The 24685-nt window shown below is 36.0% G+C and overlaps 1 protein-coding gene across 3 annotated transcripts in view; it reads left to right on the top strand.

Annotated features, from left to right (window-relative positions):
- Window positions 1–1974: 1974 nt before the first annotated feature.
- The window catches only part of CNTNAP4 (contactin associated protein family member 4), a 203801-nt gene continuing 181090 nt past the window's right edge, over window positions 1975–24685 (top strand). For 2 of the 3 annotated variants that reach the window (XM_063179795.1, XM_063179794.1), the window contains exon 1: window positions 1975–2318. In XM_063179795.1, the coding sequence (XP_063035865.1) occupies window positions 2222–2318 (97 nt within the window). In that variant the 5' untranslated portion in view covers window positions 1975–2221. The remainder of the gene's footprint in view (window positions 2319–24685) is intronic. The other variant, XM_063179793.1, reaches the window with a different exon arrangement.

The following is a 24685-nucleotide window of genomic DNA, read 5'->3' as shown; positions in this document are numbered from 1 at the left end:
TTTTTACTGAATTTGCATTACATTACCAGAATAATAATTCTTTCTGATTCAAAGCCCTGGGGAACTTAGAGCTAATCCTAAAGAACATCATTACATTGAAAGTCCTTGCCAAGATTTTATGTGATATTTGTCCTATTTTTAAGCATGAAATTTTGTATAGCTGCAGAGTCAAGGACCATCTCATGGGATATTTTTTAGAGATGGGATGCTGCACATGGAACATTTTTATGCTCATATTAATTTAGTTAGAAGGTCAATATTAACTCAAGGAACTATATAGCAAAGAAATCCAGCTTCTGGACAGTGACTCTATGGTTGTACTAAACTCTGGAAACAGAATGTAGAATTTAAAGGTTGATTTAGGAGAGCTGGAAGGCAGCTTATGATTCACATAATCTTTAATACAGTTTCTTCATGCATTTTTGTTCAAATAAAAGTTGACATGGAGAAATGGAAGGCCAGCTGCGTAATAGATTATTAACTTCAAGATTATTAACTTGAAACTTTCTACCCAATTTAGAAATAGGCCTCTTTGTCTCAATCATGCTGATTTTTAAAAGGATATAAAAAAACCTGCCTCTCAAGTTTTTTACTTCAGTTGTTTTGGCTGAGCTGAAATACAATTTTGTAACACCTAACACAGGTTGGCTTTGGTAGCATGAAACCAGAAGCCATTTTACTCTTACTTCTGTAGATGAATAAGAGCATCCTTCAAGGAGTGAGGAAACTGATTTGAATAATGAACAAAAATTCAGAATCTATGGGAGCTTAATTCATGTTTTGTTTCTATCCCACAGTTATTCTTGACACCGAACAGTTCTACATAGGAATTTGCTGAAAATTCTCTGCAACATGGAAGAGAGAGCAGTCAGCAACATTGTACCTAGTGTCTAACCCACACACAGCAGTATCACTTAGGATGAAAAATCCCGTTGGTATATATGAACTGCTAGATAGCTCACATGAAGTAGGAAGACAAAGTTTAGACCACTGGGCTGAATATAAAAATGCTAAGTCTGCTCTTTATATATCTCAGAGTCACAAGGCATGCAGATTCGTATTGTCATAGTAATTTCTGCAAAAACGTGGACAGTTCATACAGCTTAATCACTGCAGAAGCAGCGGGGATGGGGCCATTGATGTGGTCCTTTAATGCAGCTTTTACCCTCACTAATGTCATGAGTTTGCTAATACGCAGTTATTACACAGTTTCTCATACTTGAGAAAAAGTGTCGCTAGAGTTAGCATATACAGTAACTCAGCCTGTTTTGCAAAAACCCACAAACAAACAAACAGAAAACCAAACAAAACCACAAACCAAAACCATACACTTTTAAAATATAGTTTGAAAACAATTACTTAAAATTTCTCTGAAACTTTTTCTCAAATGAAGCTATTTCCCAAACACAAGCAATAGGAGGGTTTAAAGACAGCTTTGTGAAAGGATAGGAAGCAAAATGCTCTATGTGCTATGTGGGGCCCAAAGTATTTTGGGAAAGATATGTTTAGGTGTTTACTCTTAGGAGTTGAGAATGTAATTCTTTAATGCCAGCATTAATAGCGATAAAGCCCGCCAGGGACAGTGGTGGTGCCTTTTCCTGAGGGACAGTCAATCACTCACTCCTCAAATAAAGGCAGGCTGCTCATTTTACTCGCAGGCTTAGGCTCTCTCCTACAGGCAAATCGCTTTCCTTTAAGAGAGCAAAACTCGCAACGCTTTTGCAGCTGAAAGTGTAAAAAAAAAAATAAAAAAAAAAAATAAAAAAAAAAGGAAGACATTGCTACGCCGGGAGAGGCTGAGCGGCGGGCAGAGCGGCGGTGCCCAGGCGCAGGGCAGGGCGGGCTCCAGCGGGCCGCCCAGCGCCGCCCCCGGGGCCGCTCGGTGCCGCCCGCCGCCGCCGCCAGGGGTGTCCGGCGCCGCCCCCGCGGGCTGCCCGCTGCAGCGGCGTGCCGAGCCGGCCGGGGCGCCCCGGGGCCGCTCTGCCGGCGCGGGCAGATTCTCCCTGCTGCGCCTCTGGGCTCGCTGCTGCGAGACTGCGAAGCAGATCCGGAGGTGTGCGTGCGTGTGCCAGGAGATGCGGAGCGCGTTTGGCTGAGGTGCCTGGCCCCAGGGAAGCTGCTCTGCGAGGAGAGGCGGAGAGAGGCGGTGGGAAGGAGGCAGGAGCAGAACAGAAGTGCAGCACAGCTGTTTCCGAATACTCTGGTTCTTTTGCGTGCCTCAATGATTGTGAACATGGATTCTGTCACTGAAATCTTCTTGAAGCTGCTCTTTTTCCTGTGTGTTCACCGCCAGCACATGGCAGTGACAGGGAATAAATGTAAGTATTGCATATGATTTAAAACTCAATCCAGAGTGTGTTGAAAACTTCTGTGATTTTTTTTTTGTTTTTGCATTTGGAGTAAATATAATTTTTGAGATAAACATTTATGCTTTGAAATCATGACATCAAGCTTCCAGCCTGAAAATGTTCTAAAACTCTTTTTTGATTTTTGTCATGAGTCTATGTACAGAATGTTGTTTATAAAGCTTACTGTATAAGAGTATTTGAAAGCAGCATTTTGCTAAGGGATGCAGGTTCAGCTGTATTTTCATTTTTGTTTTCCCTTTTGAAGTGCAGTATTTTCCAAGAAATTTTGTCTTACCTGGAATTACTGGCAGACTTCTATTGTGCAATGTTTCTATTGTGTAGTGGATTTTAGCATTTGAAAATTTTGAAAGCTAGTATCTGCATATCCTGGATTAAGCTGGCACTCAACTTGAATGGCAATCACAGTGCAGTTCAAAAGCAGTAGAAATGTAACAAGGAAAAATGTGGCTAGCAAGACTTTAGAGTCTCTGCATTGATTGCTTAGGGAGTATTGTTCATGCATGACTACAGAAGAGAATGCTAACAGTTACAATAGAAAGTTTGGTTTTTGTTTTATTTTTTTAATGAGTTAGCCAGCAGGGTGGTATCCCAAAATAAAAACCGTGACTACAGTTTTAAGGACAATCTACTCTCTAGGAGGTAAATCATATATATAGAGATATATAGCTAGATAGACACACACACACACACATACATATATATATATATATATATATAAAAAATATATGTATCTGAAAAATCTGTTTCCAGTACTGAATTAGATTAATTACCTTTAAATTAAAAAAGGAAAACCTTATTAAGTAATTAATTTTCAGGGCTGTTATAATTCAGTTATAGAAATGAATTATTCTTGTTCCATTTGATTCAGCTTCAACAAGCTGAAGGATTTCATTTTGTGTTCTGTGGTAGTGCAGGAGCCTAAATGCCAGATGCTCATAACCTGAACTGAACATATTTTCTCCCCTTCCTGTTAAGGCACTGCTTGTGCATCACAGGAATGGGAAGGGATGAAGTAATGATTCCATGGGAAGAAAGTACATGTCAAAGCACTGAGGAATGTTCAGGAATAACCTTACACAGCCCAGTGGCAGGGGACAGCTCCCTGGAAACATTTGAGCAATGGCAGAGAAGTTTGAAGTGCTCAATGGATCTATAGCCTAGGGTTTTGCATATGGATGGTTTGTAAACTAAACATGCTCCCCTGAGCCAGACATTCACACTGCAGCACCAAAATGATCTTGTGCTGTCATTCAGTAATGATATCTCATTTGATACTCAAGTGCATAGTGTAGCCCTAAACATGAATACTAAGTTCCTCATGTTAAACACCCTGCTGCAATCCAGTCACAGCTTTAATTCTCTTCATCATTCTGCATTGTACAGTTTATGAATACATCCATTTTCACAAGACCATGATAATTGAATTGCACATTAATAGCATTTGGCACTATGCACGAAACTAAATCAGTTGCTTACAGGAAGGCATATTAAAACCATTGCAAAAAAAAGACTCGCATCACACAGCAAAGCAGTAAAGCACTAGAGGTCACTCTTACAATTTAGGAAGCAAGGTTGGAGGAAGAGGCTCAAGCTTCTTTCCAATACAGAATTCTGAAGGATGAAACAAATAAAGTATAAAATACGTTCACTACTGGCTTTCTCAGAAACATCTCAAAAACAGGGAAAAATCATGTGTCAAATGGTTGAATTGAATGAACAGATTTTTTCATGTAAATGCTGTTATTTATAAATACAAAGTATTTTTATTTAGGAATAAATCCTTACAACTGTGTCAAAACACTCATCCAAATGGAAAATACAAGAACTCTGCCCATGCTACAGAGAAGATACCATTATTATGGAAAAAATAATTTTTTTTATTTGAACACTGAACAATAATATATTGTTGAGAACTTGGCCACCCTAATGCATATTGTTAATTTTCAAGATCTAATCTGGAAAAAAATTCCATATATATATATATATATATATATATATACACATTGTTTAGGAAGTGAAAATTTCTGTAGGAGAGGTAGTTTGTTTTAGAAGTGACAACTTACATCTGAAGTATTATGGTATAAATTTTGTTAGCATGTTACAATTCAAAAAAATTACCTTAGGAGAAAAGGTTTTTCGTAATTGCTGATTATGGTAGATCCATGCAGGAGCCATTATCTACCTACTTGAACTTACTTTACTCCTTTCTTCTTGTGTGTTAACCAGGAATTGAAATCCTTTTAAGTAGGTGCTTCTACTATTGGCATTAAAGTTATTAAACCCATTTACAAAATCAGGTGAAGTTTGAATGTCTTGAATGAATTTTGATGGCTAGATTTTCCAGTAGGCTGCCAATCATCAAAGATGATAGGATGGAGTTTTAATTTTTCCTCTGTATTAATGTATTCTTCTTGTTTTAATTTTATGGTTCCTTCTGTAGTAATAGATCCTGAATACTTAAGTTTTCCTTTGCCTTTAAGGCCAGCGGCCAGTAAGAAAAGACAAAAGTAAAGACCTTTAAATGTCATCTTGAAGTGTCATTGGTAATATTACTAAGTCAGTTGTCCAAAGAGAATTTCCTAGATCAAAAATTGATGTGTTTAAAATAATTTCTATCTCAAAGAAATCACAATATTCTTCTTTTGATAAAATGATTTTTAAGTTCTTAGGTTGTCAGCATATTTTTAGTATTTTAAATAAGTTTCATTTAAATATGAAATTTTATTTCTAGGGTGTTTTTTTTTTGTTTCCCCTGAAAATTAACTCTGACACTTCCAACCAAGAGAAGTAATAATTGGTGCTGAAATTCCAAATATTTTAAAAGTTCTGTAATAGTGCTGCTTAGAGCTTTCCTCTACTTTCTTCCTCCCAAAGAATTGAAGTTCCAGTGTAGTTGAAAGAAGTTTGAAGTGCAGAGCCTTAGTAAGTAATTGTATAAGGTCAAGTGTGAGTTTTAAATGAAAGATTAAGGCAAGTACTGCTCTAAGTTTTTTTCCACTGGAGCTATGAGACATTTTTATTTTATTGGTAACTGTCTCTAGTGTTGTAAATCAGCAAGTTACTAAATCATCACTTGAAAACCTGCCAGAAATTGGTACTCCAGTAGGTGCAGGGGCTTTTTTTTTAAACTCTCTAAAACTGAAGTGTTGCAGAAAATATAATTAAACCCTCTATACAGATCAAGTCAGCTGTGACTAAAAATTATTAAGGGAAATTGTTGCAGTGAATGGAAATAAAGACGAATTGGGGAGTTTCCATGCAAATTCTCACTTCTGCATACCTACTTCTCTGTGTTAAAACTCCCCAGTTTTTCAGAAGCTTTTATGAATTCAGATTTTCACATGTGTACTGTGATGATCACAAGTTCTGTAAGCGCATAAACATTTATTATTATTATCACTACTACTACTGCTACTATTATTATGACTGCTGTTGATTTTATTTTACATAACAGGAATTTCTCATTAATGCTAGATTAGAGGACCTCTCTAAAGATGACAGAGAATGACTATTAATGAAACTGAAGTTTTCAAAGAGAGGACTGAGTGAATACATACCTTGATTATACCATCAGATGCAAGTCATTGTACAGGTATTACCTGTTGGGAAGGGATTACTTTCTACAAGGAAAACAGTGTATATCAGTTTTGAAATTATTACCATTCTGATGTTAATCATTGGTACCAAACAACTCCGTAGAATAACTGACAATTTTATGGAACCGCATTGAAATGATACTGAAGTGCTGTTAATCAAAAGCAATTTAATTTAAATTGTAATTCTTTTACTGTTAGTTTGTCGTTGATATGAACTGGAGGGGAGGAGAAAGCAGTCCCTTCCTTAATTTTCTTTTAGCCTAATCAATATTTATTTTCTGTTTATTATCATCTATCTCTGCTATGAGAGGGCAATGGAGAACTCATCAGAGATCAAGCCATCTCTGGGCAATTACTTACGTGAATAAAACATTACAGACATCTCTGGTATATTTCATATGTTGTTTCTACAGTAACATCAAAAACTTGCATCAACATCGAATCTAAACTAACACCAAAAGAAAAATATTTTTTTTTTAGACTTTAAAGGCTTAGAATTCACAGAAAAGCCTTGGATTGATCACACTGAGTATAATCAGCAATTCACATCCCATTGCTTCAGGCTTTAGAATTTCCATGAATACACTTGTCCCTGAGCCCAGTCAGAAGGATGGATGGAGCAAACTTGGTCATGACTGGAGGAGTCATGACTGGAGAAAAGTGAGAGACAACTAATGACGTTCTCAAAGTATGATAGTATCAACCACAAGCAGAAAATGCAGTAGGATATATGTTAATTATTTATTACATTTGCTGTGTAAGTTAGGACATCCTATATTTTGATTAAATGCCATTCAGAAATTCTATAGGAAGCACTAACTTCTTCATGTTCTCATACATACTCAGTCATGGCCATTCTGCTTTCCTTCTTAGTACATTAGAGCATGTAAGCCTACATCTGTGTTCATCCATGAGAAAGACAACTTTTGGCTAAGATGATTTGCCAAAGTCTCACAAAATAATGTGCACTTCTGTCATATTTTTGTGTATGAGGAACAAAGCTCAGGTTTAATATTCTTTCCAGGCATTTCTCTGTTGCATTAGAAAAAAATCCACAAACAGATAATCTGTACTATATATTTATAGGTCTGTGTTGTTTTAACCCCAGCCATCGACCAAGCCCAACATAGCTGCTCAGTGTTTTCCCCACCAGCAGGTAAAGATGAGGAAGGGTGATAGGTAGAAAAGTTGTGGATGGAGAAAAATTGAACTTGATGGTCCTCATAGGGCTTTTCCAACTCAGAAATTTTCTAATTCTGTGCATAGAAAAGGCAGAAGTCACATGCACAAGCAAAGTAAAACAAGGAGTGTTTCTTCCACTTCCATGGGCAGGCAGGTGTTCAGCCATCTCCAGGAGAGCAGGGCCCCATCACACATAGCAGTGCCTTGGGAAAACAAATGCCATCTCTCCAAATATCACTGCCCCACCCCTTCCTCCCCCTTCCCCCAGTTTTAGATGCTGAGCATGATGCCATGTAGTCTGGGGTATCCCTTTGGGTCATCTCTCTTGGCAGTATCTTGTCCCAGCCTTCCATGCATTCTTAACTTCTTTCCATTGAGACAGTGCAAAAAGCAGAAAAGATTTTGCCCCTGTGTGAGCCCTGCTCAGCAATAACAAAAGAAAAAAAAAACACCTCTCTGTATTACCAACCTTGTGTTCTGCACAAACCCAAAACACAGACCCATAGCAGTCACTGTGAAGGAAATTAACTCTACCCCAGTCAAAACCAGCACAATATCTCATATGATATACTTGCTAGTACTCTGTCTACTGATTAATCTTTTGAAAAAAACTTCAACAATCTCACCTTCAAACAAGTTAAGCTGAGAAAAAATAGGCCACATATCCTGCATCCCTTCTCAATCCTGCTACCTCCCCACTCCAAACAAGCAAATCAAAGAACACTTGAACAGTCAAGATGCATTAAATCTTTCAAATATTTCTTTTCTTTCCCCCCCAGATAAACCTGTGCCTTTGTGCTGCTTGTAGATCTGAGAGTTCGGTGTGCTGTATCACACAGGATTGTGGGAAAGTTAGAACTGCTTCTCAGTACTTTTAATGTTTAATGTTAGCTGCTCTCAACTAACAAGGTGATAACAGAGGTGGGAGCTGTGAGAGCCATCACTAATTCAAAGGGCTTTCCTTCCTAGAACACTCCAGGCAATTTTTTAAAAACAGTGAAGAAATAACAAGTAATAAAATTAATCATGTCTGTGTCTGTCACTGACTCCAGAAGTATACATTATTTTTAAGATGTTTCTGAAGTAAAAAGTTAAAATTTGCTTTTCCCTCTGAATTTTCAGTTGTTTTATGAAAAGGAATTGAAAAGTGAAAACAACAGTGAAAACATTGATTGTGATGAGTTTCTGTAGAATTGCTTGTATTTTGCACTGTTAACTGTTTTGTTAAATTGATCTGATAGTTCTTAAGTATAAAATTTCTTTGTAACTTGTAATTTTGGCAGTCAGGGCCTACATGTGATTTGTAGATTAAAAATTGAAGAAGAGGTGTCTTTCTCAGTATACCGATATATATTAGATAAATATTATAACAAAGGCTGTCCTTCTAAATTTGAGAAATAACATAAAACATATAGGAGAAACAGCATGCTGTCAATACCAAAATGTGTTGCTCTATTTGTTTGTAAAAAATGATGCATCTTTACTGCTAGAATTTAGCCAACTGTGGTTTGCTGGAATTTTACCTCTGCAATGTTTTGTATCTCTGTACTTATTTGTCATGTGTTTGTGTTTTATATATGTGCGAGTATCCCATTACAAACTAATGTTATTCTCTGTAGAATATACAATACTCTGTAGGTCATCTATTACCACTTGAAATTGAGGCCAGTAACCTTGAGTTAAATCTATGAAACACAGTGGAGGATTTGTGTCCAATTATTTTGCTTTCCAGAAGAAGGTTTTAAAGTGTAAATTGGTGTGCTATTTTTAGGAACCAAAATACTGTGAGGACCTGAGGTAATATCTATACTGTAATCTACTTAATGAGCATTTTTTGTGCAATAATTTGAAAAGTGATTGAAATCTTGGAAGCTTCATTTTAAGTAGATTAAAATTAAGAACAACAGAATTATTATTTAAATATCATACTCCCTTAATGCGCAAGTAAAGAAAAGTGCCTCTAGGGCCCTAAGTCTCAAAAGATAGAGAAAAAGTATGGTTAGAAAATTTGTCCAGCTGGGTAGTGGGTCTAATATTTTTTCATTAAGTAGATCTTGTTATTTAGTTGTGCTCAAGAATAAGTTATTTCTTGTTCCTTGCTGTTACAGTCCTTGTTTGTTTCTAAGATATTATTTGAGCAATTAGAATATTTGCATATGAGGTCTTGAGGGAGAAGTAGATTAGAAGCAGTATGTTGGAATATTTGAATTTATTTTATTACTTAATATAATTTTTTCAGCCAACAGCTGAAGAACATCTTTCCCTTTTTCAGGTTTTCCTCTGTCCTCTTCTAAATCTAAGTAGAAAGTGTTTTCAAAACCTTAGTTGTATCTAAAAGTAAGATTTTCTATTTTTTTTCCGATTATGTTTAATATTTGCTGCAAGAAATCCCTGTCTGTGTTTGCTTGATCTGTTCAGAGTTATTGTGAAATAATACCTTTATAGAAAATTCTAAAGAACAAAACAAAATTCTCATAAAATACGTGGTTAAACAGAGTATGAAAAATGTTGTTACTCAGGTGCCACATAACCTGATAAACCACACCTGGAGAGAAAAACAGAATATCTTGTTACTAAAGAAGCCCTGGCGCAGAGGTTTTCAACAAGACAGCAAGAGTAAAACCTTTTGAGGGGAACATGCACTAAAAAAGTGTTGTTCCAAACAAACCGAGTTGCATACAGGGAGCCCATAACACTGGTTTAGTTCACTGGCAGCATTTTGCCGCATCCTGAGTTACATTAGACTGGATGCGCTCAATATGGATGTTCTGTAATTACCTGAAAAATTTAAGGGGACAGGCAAAGTTGATTTCTTCAGTATTACTGATTATGGTAAAGTTAGATGATGTGTATGGAATACTAATAAGAAAATACCAATTTGAACCTCAAAGACTTTTGGAATTAGAAATAAAACTATAGATTTTAGCAGGAGAAGGGAGAATTTCCTTGTTCCATTTATTTGCAAATATTACTTACTTTTGAGGCGTATGATTAACTTCTGTCTTCCTCTGAGACAGGAAAAATGAGATTTATCTCTATGAAATTAAAAATCTGAAATTTAGATATTTGCATCTGAGCTAGCTAAGTCCCTTATTAGTCATATGAAAGAAAAAAAGTTTTTCTTATGTGAAGAAGTTGTGACAAAGACGGAAGGAAGAAATCGTATTCAAAGGGAATTTGCAGTATAAATGTGCCATTTGGCTGACATTACTGATTTTGACCAAGTAACTAGGTAATCTGTATGCTTTGTAGACATCTACGCTAGATGAGATGGGTTCCAGTTCTGTCAAAATATCTTACTGTAAGTAAGTGTTAGAAAAAAGTATACCAATCTGTATTGATTATCTTGTCCAGAAATCACCAGCTATACCTGGCAACTCATTCATGTTTGCTGTTAAGACTCCCCGAGTCTCCCTTTTCAGTGTTTGGTAACAAAGGTGCTCCTTGATTTCCCAGGGTTTAAGGCTGCTGCCATTGCTAGACCTAGACAAAACATAGGCACTAAGTAAGAAGCTGGAAATGTCTTACCAGTGAGACTGTCTTTCATTCCTGGAAGTGTGAAACAGGTATTTTGACCATACACAATGTTCTGGTAAAGTGCAATCTCATCAAATTAAATAAGCTGAAACTGACTGTTCTGTCCACCTGAGACAGTCTGATCTTTCCACCCCTTTGATAAACCATGATTACAGCTCCATCTTAACCCCAGACTTGTCAAAAGTGTAGGAATTTTTTTTCTTCCAAAGAAAGCATCGAGTGAAATAGACTCAATTATGAAAAAAAACCAAAACCAGAACGCTACAGCATTTCTTTTCATAAAACAGTAAACGAAATAAAAATGTCCTGGTACTTTTGTGGTTACTTTAAAGCCTTTCTACCATCCAGACTGATGGTTATTTAGATTAGGAAGCTTCAAGGCAGTAAACTGTGGCTCTCACTATAATTTTTATTTTCATTCAATGACAGGAAGCCTATCTGCAGTAGTCTAGTTTGCAATACTTTTTAATCATAGTGAGATTTACTTACCCCTCTTTTTTAAGAAGAATAAGCAATCTTTAGGAATTGGTGGGGTTTTTTTTTTTTTGGTTGTTGTTTTTTTTTTGTTTGTTTTTTTTCTTGTTTGTTTGTTTGTTGGGGGAGAGTTGTTTTTGTTTCAGTCAAAAATAGCACTGAATTTCATCTTTATTCTTTATACTAAAGCTCCTAGGGAAATCAATGGAAGCTTTGCGTAAATAAATATTGAATAAAAGCTTTAGAAAGAATGAGCTGAATATTCATTCAACAGTGATATGCTGCATAGTTTGAATATGACTGGTCTCTTTATTTCCTTTCGCTATGCCTTGTTTGGAGGGCTCAGATACACAACTGTACAATAAACAAGAATTACTCATTTGTCCTGCTTGACAAAATACAAATATGAGAAGAAAAAGACATTTAGAATTTTAGCTACTTACTGTGGTTGGGGAATTTCTATGCCTGTATTGAAAAACTACTGCTGTTTTCTGAGTCAATGGTAACTTTTTAAAAAAAACTATCAAGATGATTGATTTTAATTTTCAAGGGTGAAATAGCCCTTAAAACTAAATTCTTTCAGGACTATCTGGATGCAATGGAGCACACTGACGACTGCTGAGCTCTGCCCTGAAACTGATAAAGTATGTTGCAGTAAACTCTTAGTTTTATCAGCCTGAGTGTGGAAGTTTTAGGGCTGTTTTTCAGTTTCACCATGCCAGCAGGCTCTGGAGCTCCACTATACTTGTCAGAGATTACATTTCTGTTTTCAAGCAAGGTCTGTTTCAGAGGCTACTTCTCAAAGACTAGACATGTCCTCCAGTAATTAACACTGAGAACAAACCAACCCTGGAGAAAGGAAGGATTAATATAAAACTTGTTTGCAAATACTAACCCATAACTTTACTCCTAACATACTTGCTCTTCCATAAAACATATTTGTAAACAAATGTGTATGCCACTGAATATGGTTTTCTCCCTGCAAAACAGAACAAACAGTACCATGGTACTGTTTGTAATCTTATTTCCTGGTGTACTTTTGGAAGATCTGGATAGCAGTGTTCAGCCTGGCACAAGAGAAGACTATGACAGGGTTTTTCTCAGGGCACAGTTCTGTAAAAATGTTATTTGGATGTCAAGTAAAATAAAATACAGAAGGAATTCAGTGATAGATCAATCAGCTGCCAAACCTTTGTTAGGTTTTGATCTACTGTTACCCAAAGAGACTATCAATAGGCTTTTATATCTGGGTAAAATTTGCAGTGCATATAACAATAATTAAGTTTAAAACTCTCACCTAGACACAGATGACAGGTTAAATGTTGCTATAGCATTCTCCTGAAGAATCCTTTCAGTTATGATAGGCAGTGTGTAAGATTTTTTTATGGAATATCACTTTAGCATCTACTCCTTGTATATTTTTAATGTGTTTGGGGTATGATGACTTTTTAATTTTTTGTTTTTCTTTCTCAAGGGCTCAAAAACCTCCATCTCTACTCAAATTGTTTTGACTTTTGTGAACAGTCATTACCTCATGGATCATACTTATGCTGTATATCTGTGCTTTACTGTGTTCTGATTAATTCTCTGTGGGCAGGAAAATAAAGAATTTAAGAGGTAGAGACTGGGAAAAAGGAAGATTGATGTGCAAGTACCTGTATGTACATTTCTGTACTGTCTGCAATGAAGTGTTGTTATTTTCAAACCCTTTACAAATTGTCTACATCTCTTTGCCAGTTTGCTCTTTGTAGCCCACCAGTGGTAGATACACAGTCAGACTGACCCAAATTTAGAGTGATGGGTGAGTGATGGATTCACAGTTTTCTGAACTTCCTCTCTGTTATACTTAGGAAACTGCAGTAGAAAACAAGCTTTTTTTTCACCATTTTGTGTCATGTTGGGGCAGGGTGGGAGGGTGGGTGGAGGTGGGGAATCTACCATGGCAAATAAGTCTTTTCTTCTTGCATCTCTACAGTGACTACATAGAAATTTGACCACATTCTGCTTCTTGGGAAGGATGGTAGTATATTCTCTGTGGATATTCTACACAAGGACAGCCTGAGAAACTCTAACAGAGAATTCTCTGATCTAGCTCTCAGCTCTAGTAAAGTCTATATGTGTGATGGAGGTACCGAAGAGAGTAGTCTCTGTTTTGATGTTTCTAATATATTTTTGTAATGTCTCAGTGGAAGTGTTTCTAAGGTAATGCCGCAGGTGTTGAAAACGTATATTGAGTAGAATCAAATTATGTCAAGTTTCAGTGCATGGTTGTGCATACTTGAATATTATGGATTTAAAGATGTTCATATTTACATGTTAGCTTTTATAGTTACATGTATCCTTATCTTGCTGAATGCTTTAATGCTGTCTCAATAGATTTTTTTTTCATGAGAGATTCATTCATCTTTCACACCTGAATTTTTGTTCATATGTTACCATTTACTGATGGCATAGATATTTAATTATAATATCATTTTTGTGGCTTTAACTAATGTAGAAGTACGTTTGGGAAACATCCCAGACTGGACATGTGTCATTTTCTCAGTAATTCACAATGGTTAAATGTAATAAATCTACTCCTAAACCAGGAAGCCCAGAAAGAATTTTTAAATGTTTCTGTCATCCTTCCTACCCTGTCTCTTGCCAGTAAAAGCTATGTGTAGGAGAAAGTTGTGATGAAGACAGTGTTCTGCTGACTTTGGAACCCCACTGCTAAAAATATGTTAGAACCACTTTTGTGGTAGTGGACAATTTTAGTTACAAAATCAGGTATTGTTTGGTACAATTTTTTTTTTTCCAGACTAGAATATTCTAAAATACTGGATATTTCTTAAACTGTAATTTTTCATAAAACATAACCAGGTAAATAGGTGGCAAATAGCAGTGAGTGGTAATCACTCAGTGTGTTACTTCTTGGAGTATAAACAGTGGTCTGTTTTATTGGACCTTTTAATATCTGCCTAAAAATATTTGACAGATAGTATCTTGATTGCTTAAATTTATTCCAAGCAAATAATTCATTCTCACTTTTACAGCAATTAATCTATCATCACTGAGAGAAGAAATACTATGCCAGATCAGTATTATCAATATTAGAATATGGAATTTTTATGAAAGAAGAATTGTGTTATTCCTTCAGATTAAACAGAAACTTTATTTTCAAAGCCTAAATGTACGACTCAGAAGAAAATAAAAAAATTTTTAAAATATAGTGATATATATATAAAATAAAGTGATATACTGCTTAAACTAGTTGGGGAATTTTTATTTTATCTGTCAAGGCATATAAAACACATGTTCATGCTTAAATATATCTATCTATATATCTATACCTATATCTATATCTATCTGTCTATATATACGTGATTGATGAATAACACAGTGAGCAGAATCTCACTTTAATAAGTTGTTTTAAAACAAGTCTGCATAGATGCCTCTTGACAGATGTTTTCTACCCACTAGCCCCAGAACCAGCCCTGTGAGTGGTCACACCTTGGTCCACCCTTTGGTCTAGGCCTTCTCCCTGTTCTGCTGCCCAAATTTGGACCCAATCACCTTGCTGGTATTCCTGGATTGCTGTAAGACAATAGGGAGTCATCTATTTGGCAATCTTCCTCCTAGACCCTTTAATCCCTTCTGAGGCATTCTTACCCTCTGTACCAAATTATTTCTCAATCACAGATTTACTGCTGATGACCAGTTAGAATTTGACTTTCCCCTTTCCACTTTTCTACTTATGTAGTTTTGCAGGTAACTGTTTTTTTTTATTGTAGTTGAGAAGTCTGATTTTGTGGTTCTAATGTTAAAATAGAGTTTGTACCCAACTTACACACAATACTATGTTTGAAGTTCTAGACTATGGGCAGCAACAAAACACAGATGCCCATGTCTCAGTCTGTTATGTTTTCAAACAATATTAAAATTGAGGAATGATGCCTTGCCCAGATTTTTTAGGACTTGAAAATTCATTCATTTACTATAAAAATAATTACACTTCTATGCAGGATTTTTTTTTCTTTTTTTTTTTTTCTTTTTTTTTTTTTTTGGTTTTTTTTTGCAGTGGTGGAGTTTGCTGTAGTATGAAATGATGTTACATGGTCAGTCAAAACAAAGGTTTGTGGAACTAGACTGTAAGGGATACTCTTTATCTCATAAACTCCTTCAATTCCCTTTTGCAGGTATCAGAAATTCAGATGCTTGATTGTTTCATTCACCATGGCCTCATTTGTTTCCCTGGCAATTTTTCCAAGATTTGGGATTATCTCTATTTCTCACACTTGATTTGGTTTCTATGATAGGCGTTGGCCACTCTGCTCATTACTGTTTCTTACTATGAGAGTGAGAAATGTGCAGTTTTCTTTCATAGGGATATGAGCAGATAGGTCCTTTGAACTTGGAAGTCATGCATATATTTGAATATTAGAAGGAACAGCTCATAAAATAAAGAGGACCCTGATAGACACTAAACCTGTGTACTGCTGACATTCCATCTGTAACACATCATCTCTTGTGTTAGCAAATGGGTTTACTCAGAACCATTGGTTGTGCGTGTCAGCGCTGCATGCAGAGTGTTGCTATGTTGTGTGGTTTTAATGCTGGGTTTTGATATTGTACACCCCCTGTGTAACTCCAGTATTCAAATGGTTTCACAACATGAAGTCTTTCCAATGATTTTTTTAAGAATTAATCTTTCTAATTGTGGAAGAGAATAAAACAAATTCATGAGTTGCCTCAGCTAAGGCATGAAATACCTGTGTGTGGCTCTAAAGGATTTTAAGTCTGGGTCCCAGTCTGGGCTCCCAGTCTGTCCTTGTTCAAGAAAAGATTTCAATAGGAACCTAGCTGGCATGAGCACCTTTAAAAGAGCAAGAATATATTCCCTGATTTTTCCATTGTTTTGCATCTTAGTATTTTTTGGTTTTAAGAATTGGTTTTATTGCTGGGAAACTCAAGCTAACATTGATTGTATTGCCAGGTAACTCAAAATCGGGGGAAAAGAAAATCACAAAACCAGCAAAGCACTATAAAAGAACTTTTCATCGTTTAATTGTCAGGAGCTAAACTTCTTAAAATTTTTATACATAATATCAATGAATTCTATAGGGCGGCAAGATAGCACTTGTAACTGTACTCACAAATCTATATGTAAAGAATTATTTCACAAACCAGTGGAGCTTTTTGTTATTATTTTTACAATTATGATTTAAAATTTCTTTTAATGAAATATCTAACATACATTAGGGTTTTTTTTAATGTGCCTTAGATTGTGGAGCTCTCTTAGACCTTTCTTTTTTGCTCAGTTTTAACATGGTTTTCCAATTGATGTTTATGTGTTTATATTCACATTTGCGAATTTAACACAGGACACAAGCGATCAAATTGCGAATACCAATGCAGACCCTGCCTGAGGGTGATCAGGAAGATATCTGTCATTACTCTTCAGTGTAAATTTCAGAGTTAGTTCTGACATGCATTCACAGTAAAAAAAACAAATGCCAAACATCCTGCACAAACATTTCTGTGTTTTTTTAGGTGTGCCATTCACAGCTGCTGTGTGTTGAGCTCACATCTGTAAGAAGGGATGCCTTTCCAAGTAACAGAATGCTTCACTTAATATGTCTTTTTCTGTCACTAGTACAAGTTTTAACTATTTTATGCAACACCATTGAACAAAGTGAAAACACCAGTTTCTGTCAAAGGAGGAGGAGAACAGCCATGACCTCCTCTAGATGTGTATGTCTCTGATAGTGCTCTCTTCAGTCAAGCCCCCCAAAACAGCTGCTTCCCTCACCACAAGTTTAAATTATTGATCTAACAGTAAGAAATACTTGGTTTGATATTATAATTAGGCACTATCTTGAGGAGAAAATGGATAGATAATACTTCAATAATTAGAGCAGGAGCATTCTACGCAATGAAAGATGAGTTTTATTTTAATTGTAGGTAAATTCATTAAGCAATAATGAAATGCAGTGTTTTTCTATGTGCTCTGCTATGCTATTAGATGGGTCAATTTGTTTTCTCTAAAGGTGAATCACATTTCTTTAAGCAGACCAGCAAGATAAGACAGGCTCAGCATAGTCTTTTTGTCTCCACAGCGATTTTTACAGCTGTGTATAGAAATGTGAGAAGGCAGTACTAAATAGAAAAGTCTAGCAAGGGATTTCCTTTCCATGCAAAGACTGCCTTCATGGAAAAGAGTGAAGAAAAACTTGATGAACTAGGGCTAAGAGAAAAAATTAATTAATTCTATCAAACAATGCATACTGTTGAGAAAAAAAAAGAACCCAAGTTATTTCATCTATTGTATTTTTGAGATTTCAGTATTTTCCAAGAGATTAAGATACCAACTTCAGCCTAAAACTATAATTTTTTTTATGGTTTGAGTAAGCACAACAGTAGCTATCTCATACAAATTTTTCCCTACTAAAAAACTAACATAATGATAAGAAATGTGATAATTAAGCTAACAAAGTAGGCTGGTCTTATAACCAGGAAGGTGAATTTTTTTCAAAATAATCTTTCTTCTTGAAAAAAGAGTTATTGGATTGCAAGATTTATGTAGCAAGTAAATTGAAAATTAAATTATACCTCAAAGGCCTTACTAATTCTTCAAAACCAATTACTAAATTGGTTTTAATGTGTTATTTTTGCACTGTTACTTTAACACAGTATTTCAGTTCTACTAAAATGAGAGAGTGCAAAAAAGATCTTTTTCCTTTCTTACATTTCTGTTTTTTTCTTGAAAGATTTCATAATAATTTTGCAATATTCTACTCGAGGAACAGGTTGAAAGGGAGTGTCCTTGTGAATTACTTTTGTTTTCGTTATTTCACATAGGCAGCTTGAATAGCTTTACTTATACTCACATGAATATGATAGTGTTAGCAATCAAAATAAGGCAGGAACTCCTAAGGTTGACTGTCCAAATGTTTCTAATTGGCCCTCAATTATAGTGCACTTGGAAACTTTAAACAGACAATAGGCACAAGATGTTGGTTTTCACTAAAAGGTCAATATTTAAAAATTGGTTTATCTGTTTTAATAGTTGTTTTGGTTTTCTTTTAAGGCTTGGTTTCATCAGTATTTTGTACTGCTTTATAGTGAGTGTGTCATTACGTCAGTAGAGCTCTATCATTCATCTGAGAGCAAGCAATCAGTAACACTGGATTTTGTTTTCTATCCTAGTACTGTATTCTTCCTTGTGAATATGTAAGGAAAGATGAGAAAAATGACCCTTGAAAAACGAATTTTTTACCTTTCTCTAAGTCTCTTAGTCCAGAATGAACAAAACCTTGATTTTTTTCTGTCTTGGTTTGAAACACAGGTGTCTGCTAAGGAAGGCAGGAGCCTCCCTTGGAATGGAAAATGTAAATCCCCTCCCACTGAATTATTAGAATTTTGAAATTAAGGGGGTCTCAGGCAAAGAGATGAGGATAGGAATAACATTTCTTTACTGGTGTGTATGATAAAGCAAACAAGCACCCACGGCTGCGGCACCGACACCGAACAGGCCCCGGGCCCAGTCCCGGCCGGCTCGGCCGCGGGCCCTTTCCCTGCGCTGCAGTTCCGGGCACGGCCGGCAGGGGCGCTGCTGCTCCCGGGGCGGGGCGGGGGCGGGGATTCCCCGCGCCTGCAGGGGGCGCTGTGGCGCGGGCCGGGCAGCGCGCGGTGATGGCGGCTCGGCCCGGCCGGGAAGGGAGGGAGGAGCGGCTTCGCCTCACGGCCCTGGGGCCGCCGATCCCGGTGCCCCAGCAGGGCTCTGAGGAGCACCAAGCCGGGACGGCAGGGTCTCGGCAGGCAGGCAGGGAGGGAGGGAGGAGCGGCTTCGCCTCACGGCCCTGGGGCAGCCGATCCCGGTGCCCCAGCAGGGCTCTGAGGAGCACCAAGCCGGGACGGCAGGAGTCTCGGCGGGCAGGGGGAGCGGGGCTGCAGAGCAGCGAAAACTCGGAGCGGTGCTGAAGAAACAGCAGGGACAGGGTCAGGAGAGGCGAGCTCAGGATCCCGGGCACCCCAACAGTCGGGCATGGGTCCCTCTTTTAGTGAGGGAGGTGATAAAAAGTCTCCGTTCAGTGGCTGCTCTCACGAGCAGAGGCTCACCCCACGTAGAAGCAGCAGCTCCGGGCTGGGCTCTAGTGGCAGCAGCGAACTCCCTTCCCCAAGCAGCAGCTCCGACCGTCCTCCTCCAAAGCCAAGAGAGAGAGAGAGCAGCTGCTCCAGCCCCGTCCTTTACCTGCCCAATTCTCGGAGAGAAACTCCCAGATAAGAGAAGTGCAACCAGACGCCCTCCTCCCCTGAGCTTGGCCCCTCCTTTTGTTTTTCTTAGGTAGCCGCTTGTTAATATTTCTTAGCAACTTATGGGGAAAATTCTGTAAGTAAAAAGGAACAAAAGGAAATAAACCCAACCCCCTACAATTTTCTCCTCTGTTTTTCTTTCTTGTCCGTCCAGATGATTGGCGGTTGTAGATGAGATGTTATCCACTAGGACTGGCCTATAGTAAATTGTATATATCCATATCTTTGGGGCTGGGACATGGATTTGTAATTCTTCATGTTGAGGCAGCAATTGAATGTGATAAATTTTAAGCATCCACTTGCTTTTTTACACGTTTAAATAATTTTATGTCATTTTGTGACTGACTAGTACGCTTTGGTCATGTCTGTTTAATAGGCTTCTGACTTGAGCTGAAATTCTTGTTGTTTTCAGTCAGGTACATGACCTTGTATTTTCTGATGCCAGACTTCATTCTCTGTTACACTGCCATCATCTAGCTCTGTCTTTTGACATCTTGATTCTGCTCTGTATTGATGACACCTAATTGTACAGGGAGATGAATTCATGGATATATCTATAGTTTTTGTTTCATGATCTTAATGAAATTAAGGAATTCCTTGATTCTGTGATTACTAAGTCATGGGTGGTTTGATTCTTCCCTTCTCAGTATCTCATACTGCCATTTTCCTGTTTTTATGCAGTATGTAGTTCCTTTTCTCGTGTACTCATGAATGACTAGCAATTTCCTATATAACAATAGATAAAATCAGCCACTGCTTTTCTAAAAATTGCCTGTCACAGAAAACCACAGATTACTTTAACTTGATCTACATGAGATAAAGTTTGTTCCATTTGATCTAGTTTTTGATTTACCTTCATTTTCTTAAATATTCTTTCAGAATTTTCCTAAATTCTTTTGTATTATTGAAGTCAGATTTACACTTTTTTTTTTCTATCAGTTTTTTTTCTGTATAGATGATTTTGTCCACTTACTCTGTTCTAATTCGCCCTGTTAGATTAGTTTATTTGCATCTGTAGTGACATGTATCAGGTTTTCAGAATTCAGAGACAGACACTTCTGAACAGAGCTGGGGTGCTACAATACACTGCTCTTGACTTTTCTTTGTTTTTCATTTGTTCACATTATGCATTGTACTTCAATATCTTTGGTCATCAGTCACATTTATAAGATCGTTTGAGGGAATTTTTTATATAATTTAGTACATAACATTGTATTTGTGGGAGCAAGGAAATTTCACATTTAAGCCTGGATGTTTTCATGCTTCAAGAGGAAATGAGATGTGTGTAGTGGAAAGTTGAATGTCTCATCAATAAACATAGGCACTCTGTACTTGTTGGACATAATGATATGCAGAAGCATGGATATTAAAAGATACATGTGTACTCAGAATTAATTCTTAAATTTCATCATAAAATAAGATGGTAACAGCCAATAAATGTGTAAGTAATATGAATATTGGAATTCTTTCTGGGATTATTGCTTCTAAGAATACTTTGCATGTACTTTATATTTGCTTTTTATTACATTATGAGGGAACAATCTGATTTAATTCTGTACTCCTGGCTTTTCTTTTGCTTTTCTTAATCTGGTTAGATCAAGTAATGTGTTTGAGCTGTTACAAGTGAATAAATGGTTTTCATATAATAAAAATACGTAGTAAAATTTAGATCTTCACCAAACAAAAGCAGATCTAATAGCAGTAAGTTCTGTTTAACTGCCTAAATGTGTTGTGCCCAGTAGAAATGTTTTGTGTAGTAAGTTTTTTTTTTTAATTCTTAAAAATATATCTGTTTTTCAAGTTCCTGCACAGAAATTTTTGGAGCCCCTTGATTCTATGGTGAGAGTTATTAATTTATGCCATTTAGCTAATCAAGTCTTTTCAAAATCTGGTATAGATCTGAAAAAGTGTGAAACTTGATTCTAAGTATCTACGTTTGTATACCTTGAAATAACATACATTAATAACTTTAAATAGTTAAAATAGTAGTACACAGACATTTTTCTAGATGAAGCAGGGAAAAGTACTTTGTTTGCCATTTGTCTGAAGTTACCAAGTTTTTGACTTCTCTCCATTTGTATAAATTTAAAAGAAAATTATTAAATTATGCTGCATTATAACTCTAATGGCCCGTCATTTTGAATAAATACAAGCAGTTAAATGTAATGATGGTTTTATGAAAATTACTTTGGCTCAATCCCAATTTTAGGGTACTTTTTACCATGTAACAACTTTTAGATAACTGTTATATTAAACAACAATATGAGTATTCTAATAGTATCTCATGGACTTTAGGTAGGAAAGAACTGCCAGTGGCTTATATTAAAATGTGTCTTTATATGACCCTCAGTCCATTATATAAGATTATACAAGATATGCTTTTTTCACTATTTTTCATCTATTGTTTTGATATTACCATCAGATTGTGTATTTATCTGCTTGATTTAAGGTTTTGTTTGCTTTGTCTAAAGAAAAAGATTAGTATTCTGCAGTAACATTGTGCCTTCTCAACCCTGAATAAAAATACAGGAAGGAAGGAAGTAAACTTGATGACATTGCGTGATTGACTTGAGCTTTTATAAGCTTTCAGACTGTAAATATTTATGACTTTTTTAAGGAGAAAATGTAGTATTTTACTTCAACCTTAAAATGCTAAAACATCCCAAAACCAATTTTGACCTGCTTTAGAGTAAGTTTCATCAGAGTGTACTAAGTATTGATACTAATAAAAAATACTGGGGAATAAGGGTTAGTTATCCCTCTCCCATAGGTATCTCTGTTTTGTTTGAGTTTTGTGGGTTTTTTTCTTGTTGTTGTTTTGTTTGGTTGGTTGGATGTTTTGGGTTTTGTTTGGTTTTGTTAGTTTGTTTTAAAATTTCCTGGCAGGCTCACCATGAACTCTCCTGCTAAAGGTCAATGTTCTTAGTACTCTTTAAAATGATGAGTGTCAACCTTATTCACAGGCAGTTGAAACCTTTGAAAACTCTCAATTTTGATAGAGCTCTTTTCAAATTTGGTTTTCCTCACCAGTATTTAAGACATCATCAGCACATTTCTTCAATTGCCACGCACACTGATTTTACATGACTGTGTGCACGTACACTGTTCTGTATGTAGAGGAGAAGAACCTCTGTTTCATTTCTACTCTTTCAGGTTTTATTTCTCCCTCATATTAAAACCTGAAATTTTTAAGAAGAATGGCAAACAAAATGAAAAACTTAACAGATATGATATTATAATAATAAAACCATTTCATTTCTACAAATAACAACTTCTGTATGGGGAAGAAGTTGGCAGGAGCTGATTAAAGATTTTAATACTTCAAAAGCTGCAAATGTGTGCATGCAGGTATGTCATAGTGTAGTTTGGTCCTGTCTCTAATAAATAACGTGATTGAGAGTAATTAATGAAGCTGAATTAAGGAAAGGTGGAATTGAATTTCTAGAGGTTTGTATTTCATATATCTAATCTTAAAATATTTTTCTATTTAAAATTTTGATTTAAAATATGGATTAAAATTTGATCTTAATTTTTTATTAAAAATGTAAAATATTTTTCTTTCCTATACCTAGGGGTTTTCTAATTCAATAAATTGGAAATACTTAAATAAATCCGAAATATTTTGTATGACTGAATTGATTTTGTTCTGTTTGAGGAAGAAAAAGAATAGGTCACCACTAAAGAAGCCACCTTTTGATGGACTTACATTTTGCAGTATAGAATTGAATATATTTAAACTGATATAGATTTACATTTTTCCATATTTTGCAGTATAAAATTGAATGTATATAAACCAATAAAAGACATTTTGAGTGCCACTGTAAGCATTTGTCTGTGTTGGTGATTATTTGTAGTTGATTGTTTAGATTTTCTGGTGCCTTATAAGAAGAAGGTCCATCTGGTATCCTTAATAAAATCCCTTTCCGTTATGATCTCAAAGTTTTGATGAACTTTACTATCGTTATAACCTCTCCTGTTCTTAAAAATGAGTTGAAATAAGGAAACATAAAGCAAAGTTGGACAGCAGAATAGGGGAGAGACATAAATAGACACACATACTGTAGAAATACATAGTTACAGAATTATTATGTCTTATTTCTGTAGGGAACCAACTTAAACATTATAACACTTTCTTGATGTAGATTTTTTAAGTTCTTGTATGAATTGTGAGGAAATAACTGTCTAGTTGCATATTGCTTGTGCTACAGCCACCAAGCCTTTTCTTTGTTTATTCACACCACCTGGTATGTGTCAGAAACTTTTGTGAAGGTGAATATCTTGAAAATTACACACTCTGATGTCACAGTAATGGGTATTGTGAACTAAACAGGAGAGAGAGAAATTTCTTTCAGTTTTGGTCTGTGTTGCACCAGAACACCATGGAAGCTGTAAGCTCCTGGTTAAACTCTTAAGTGCAGAAAAGAAATATCAAACCTTTAGCAGTTTGTAATACATGTATCTGAATCAAATGTCATGAAATTTAAACTGGACATGAAGATGGGCAGATATTTTGCTGGCTAGTTTTGCTTCAAAGTAGGTAGATAAGTCTGTGATTTCATTTCCTGTTATTTGCTTTTGGTGTAAATGTTATGAAATTGCTCTGAAGGAGAACATTATGAATTTTGCAGATTAAACAAGGACAGTCTGTAGTTTCCTGAATATGGTTGTGCAGCATCTTCATCTGAGAGCATTTAGGTTTGCTGTGGCAAAAGTATTAAGCACCTCTTTGCTTTAAATAGATGATTCTTGGATATGATTGAAAATTTATATTTTTTAACCTTCCAAGAAATGACTTATGTGATTGCAAATTTGTTATTGTTTAAAATATATACTACTTTAAGTCAATGAAACTTGATTCAAATTCTCTTCAATGATGGACAGAAATATTTTAATCACATGGCTCAAAGATAATTTTCCTTATTCTCAACCCTTTTAAAATCTCTTTGTGCTCTTAATTAGAGCTTTGTTTTGTAGTGAAAGTGTATATTCTTGTGAAGCACTGAATTCTGAGGTTCATGCTGAGCATCTCAGAAAAGTAATCTAATGAGCAAATCTGAGAGAAAAAAATGTGGATGTGTATACTACTGCTCCTTGTTTGTTTGGGTTTTTTTTAATTTAAAACAGAATATAAATTAATTATTCTAGGTTCCGGTCTCAGAGATTGTGAATTACAGATCTTTTAATTTCATATGTACTTCCCACCCATGGTCAGAGGGGGAAAAAAGTCAATTG

This window comes from Melospiza melodia, chromosome Z (assembly GCF_035770615.1).
Source record: "Melospiza melodia melodia isolate bMelMel2 chromosome Z, bMelMel2.pri, whole genome shotgun sequence".
Classification (NCBI taxonomy): domain Eukaryota; kingdom Metazoa; phylum Chordata; class Aves; order Passeriformes; family Passerellidae; genus Melospiza; species Melospiza melodia.
The sequence above is the reverse complement of the archived record's forward strand: the minus strand, read 5'-3'. Positions and strand labels throughout refer to the sequence as shown.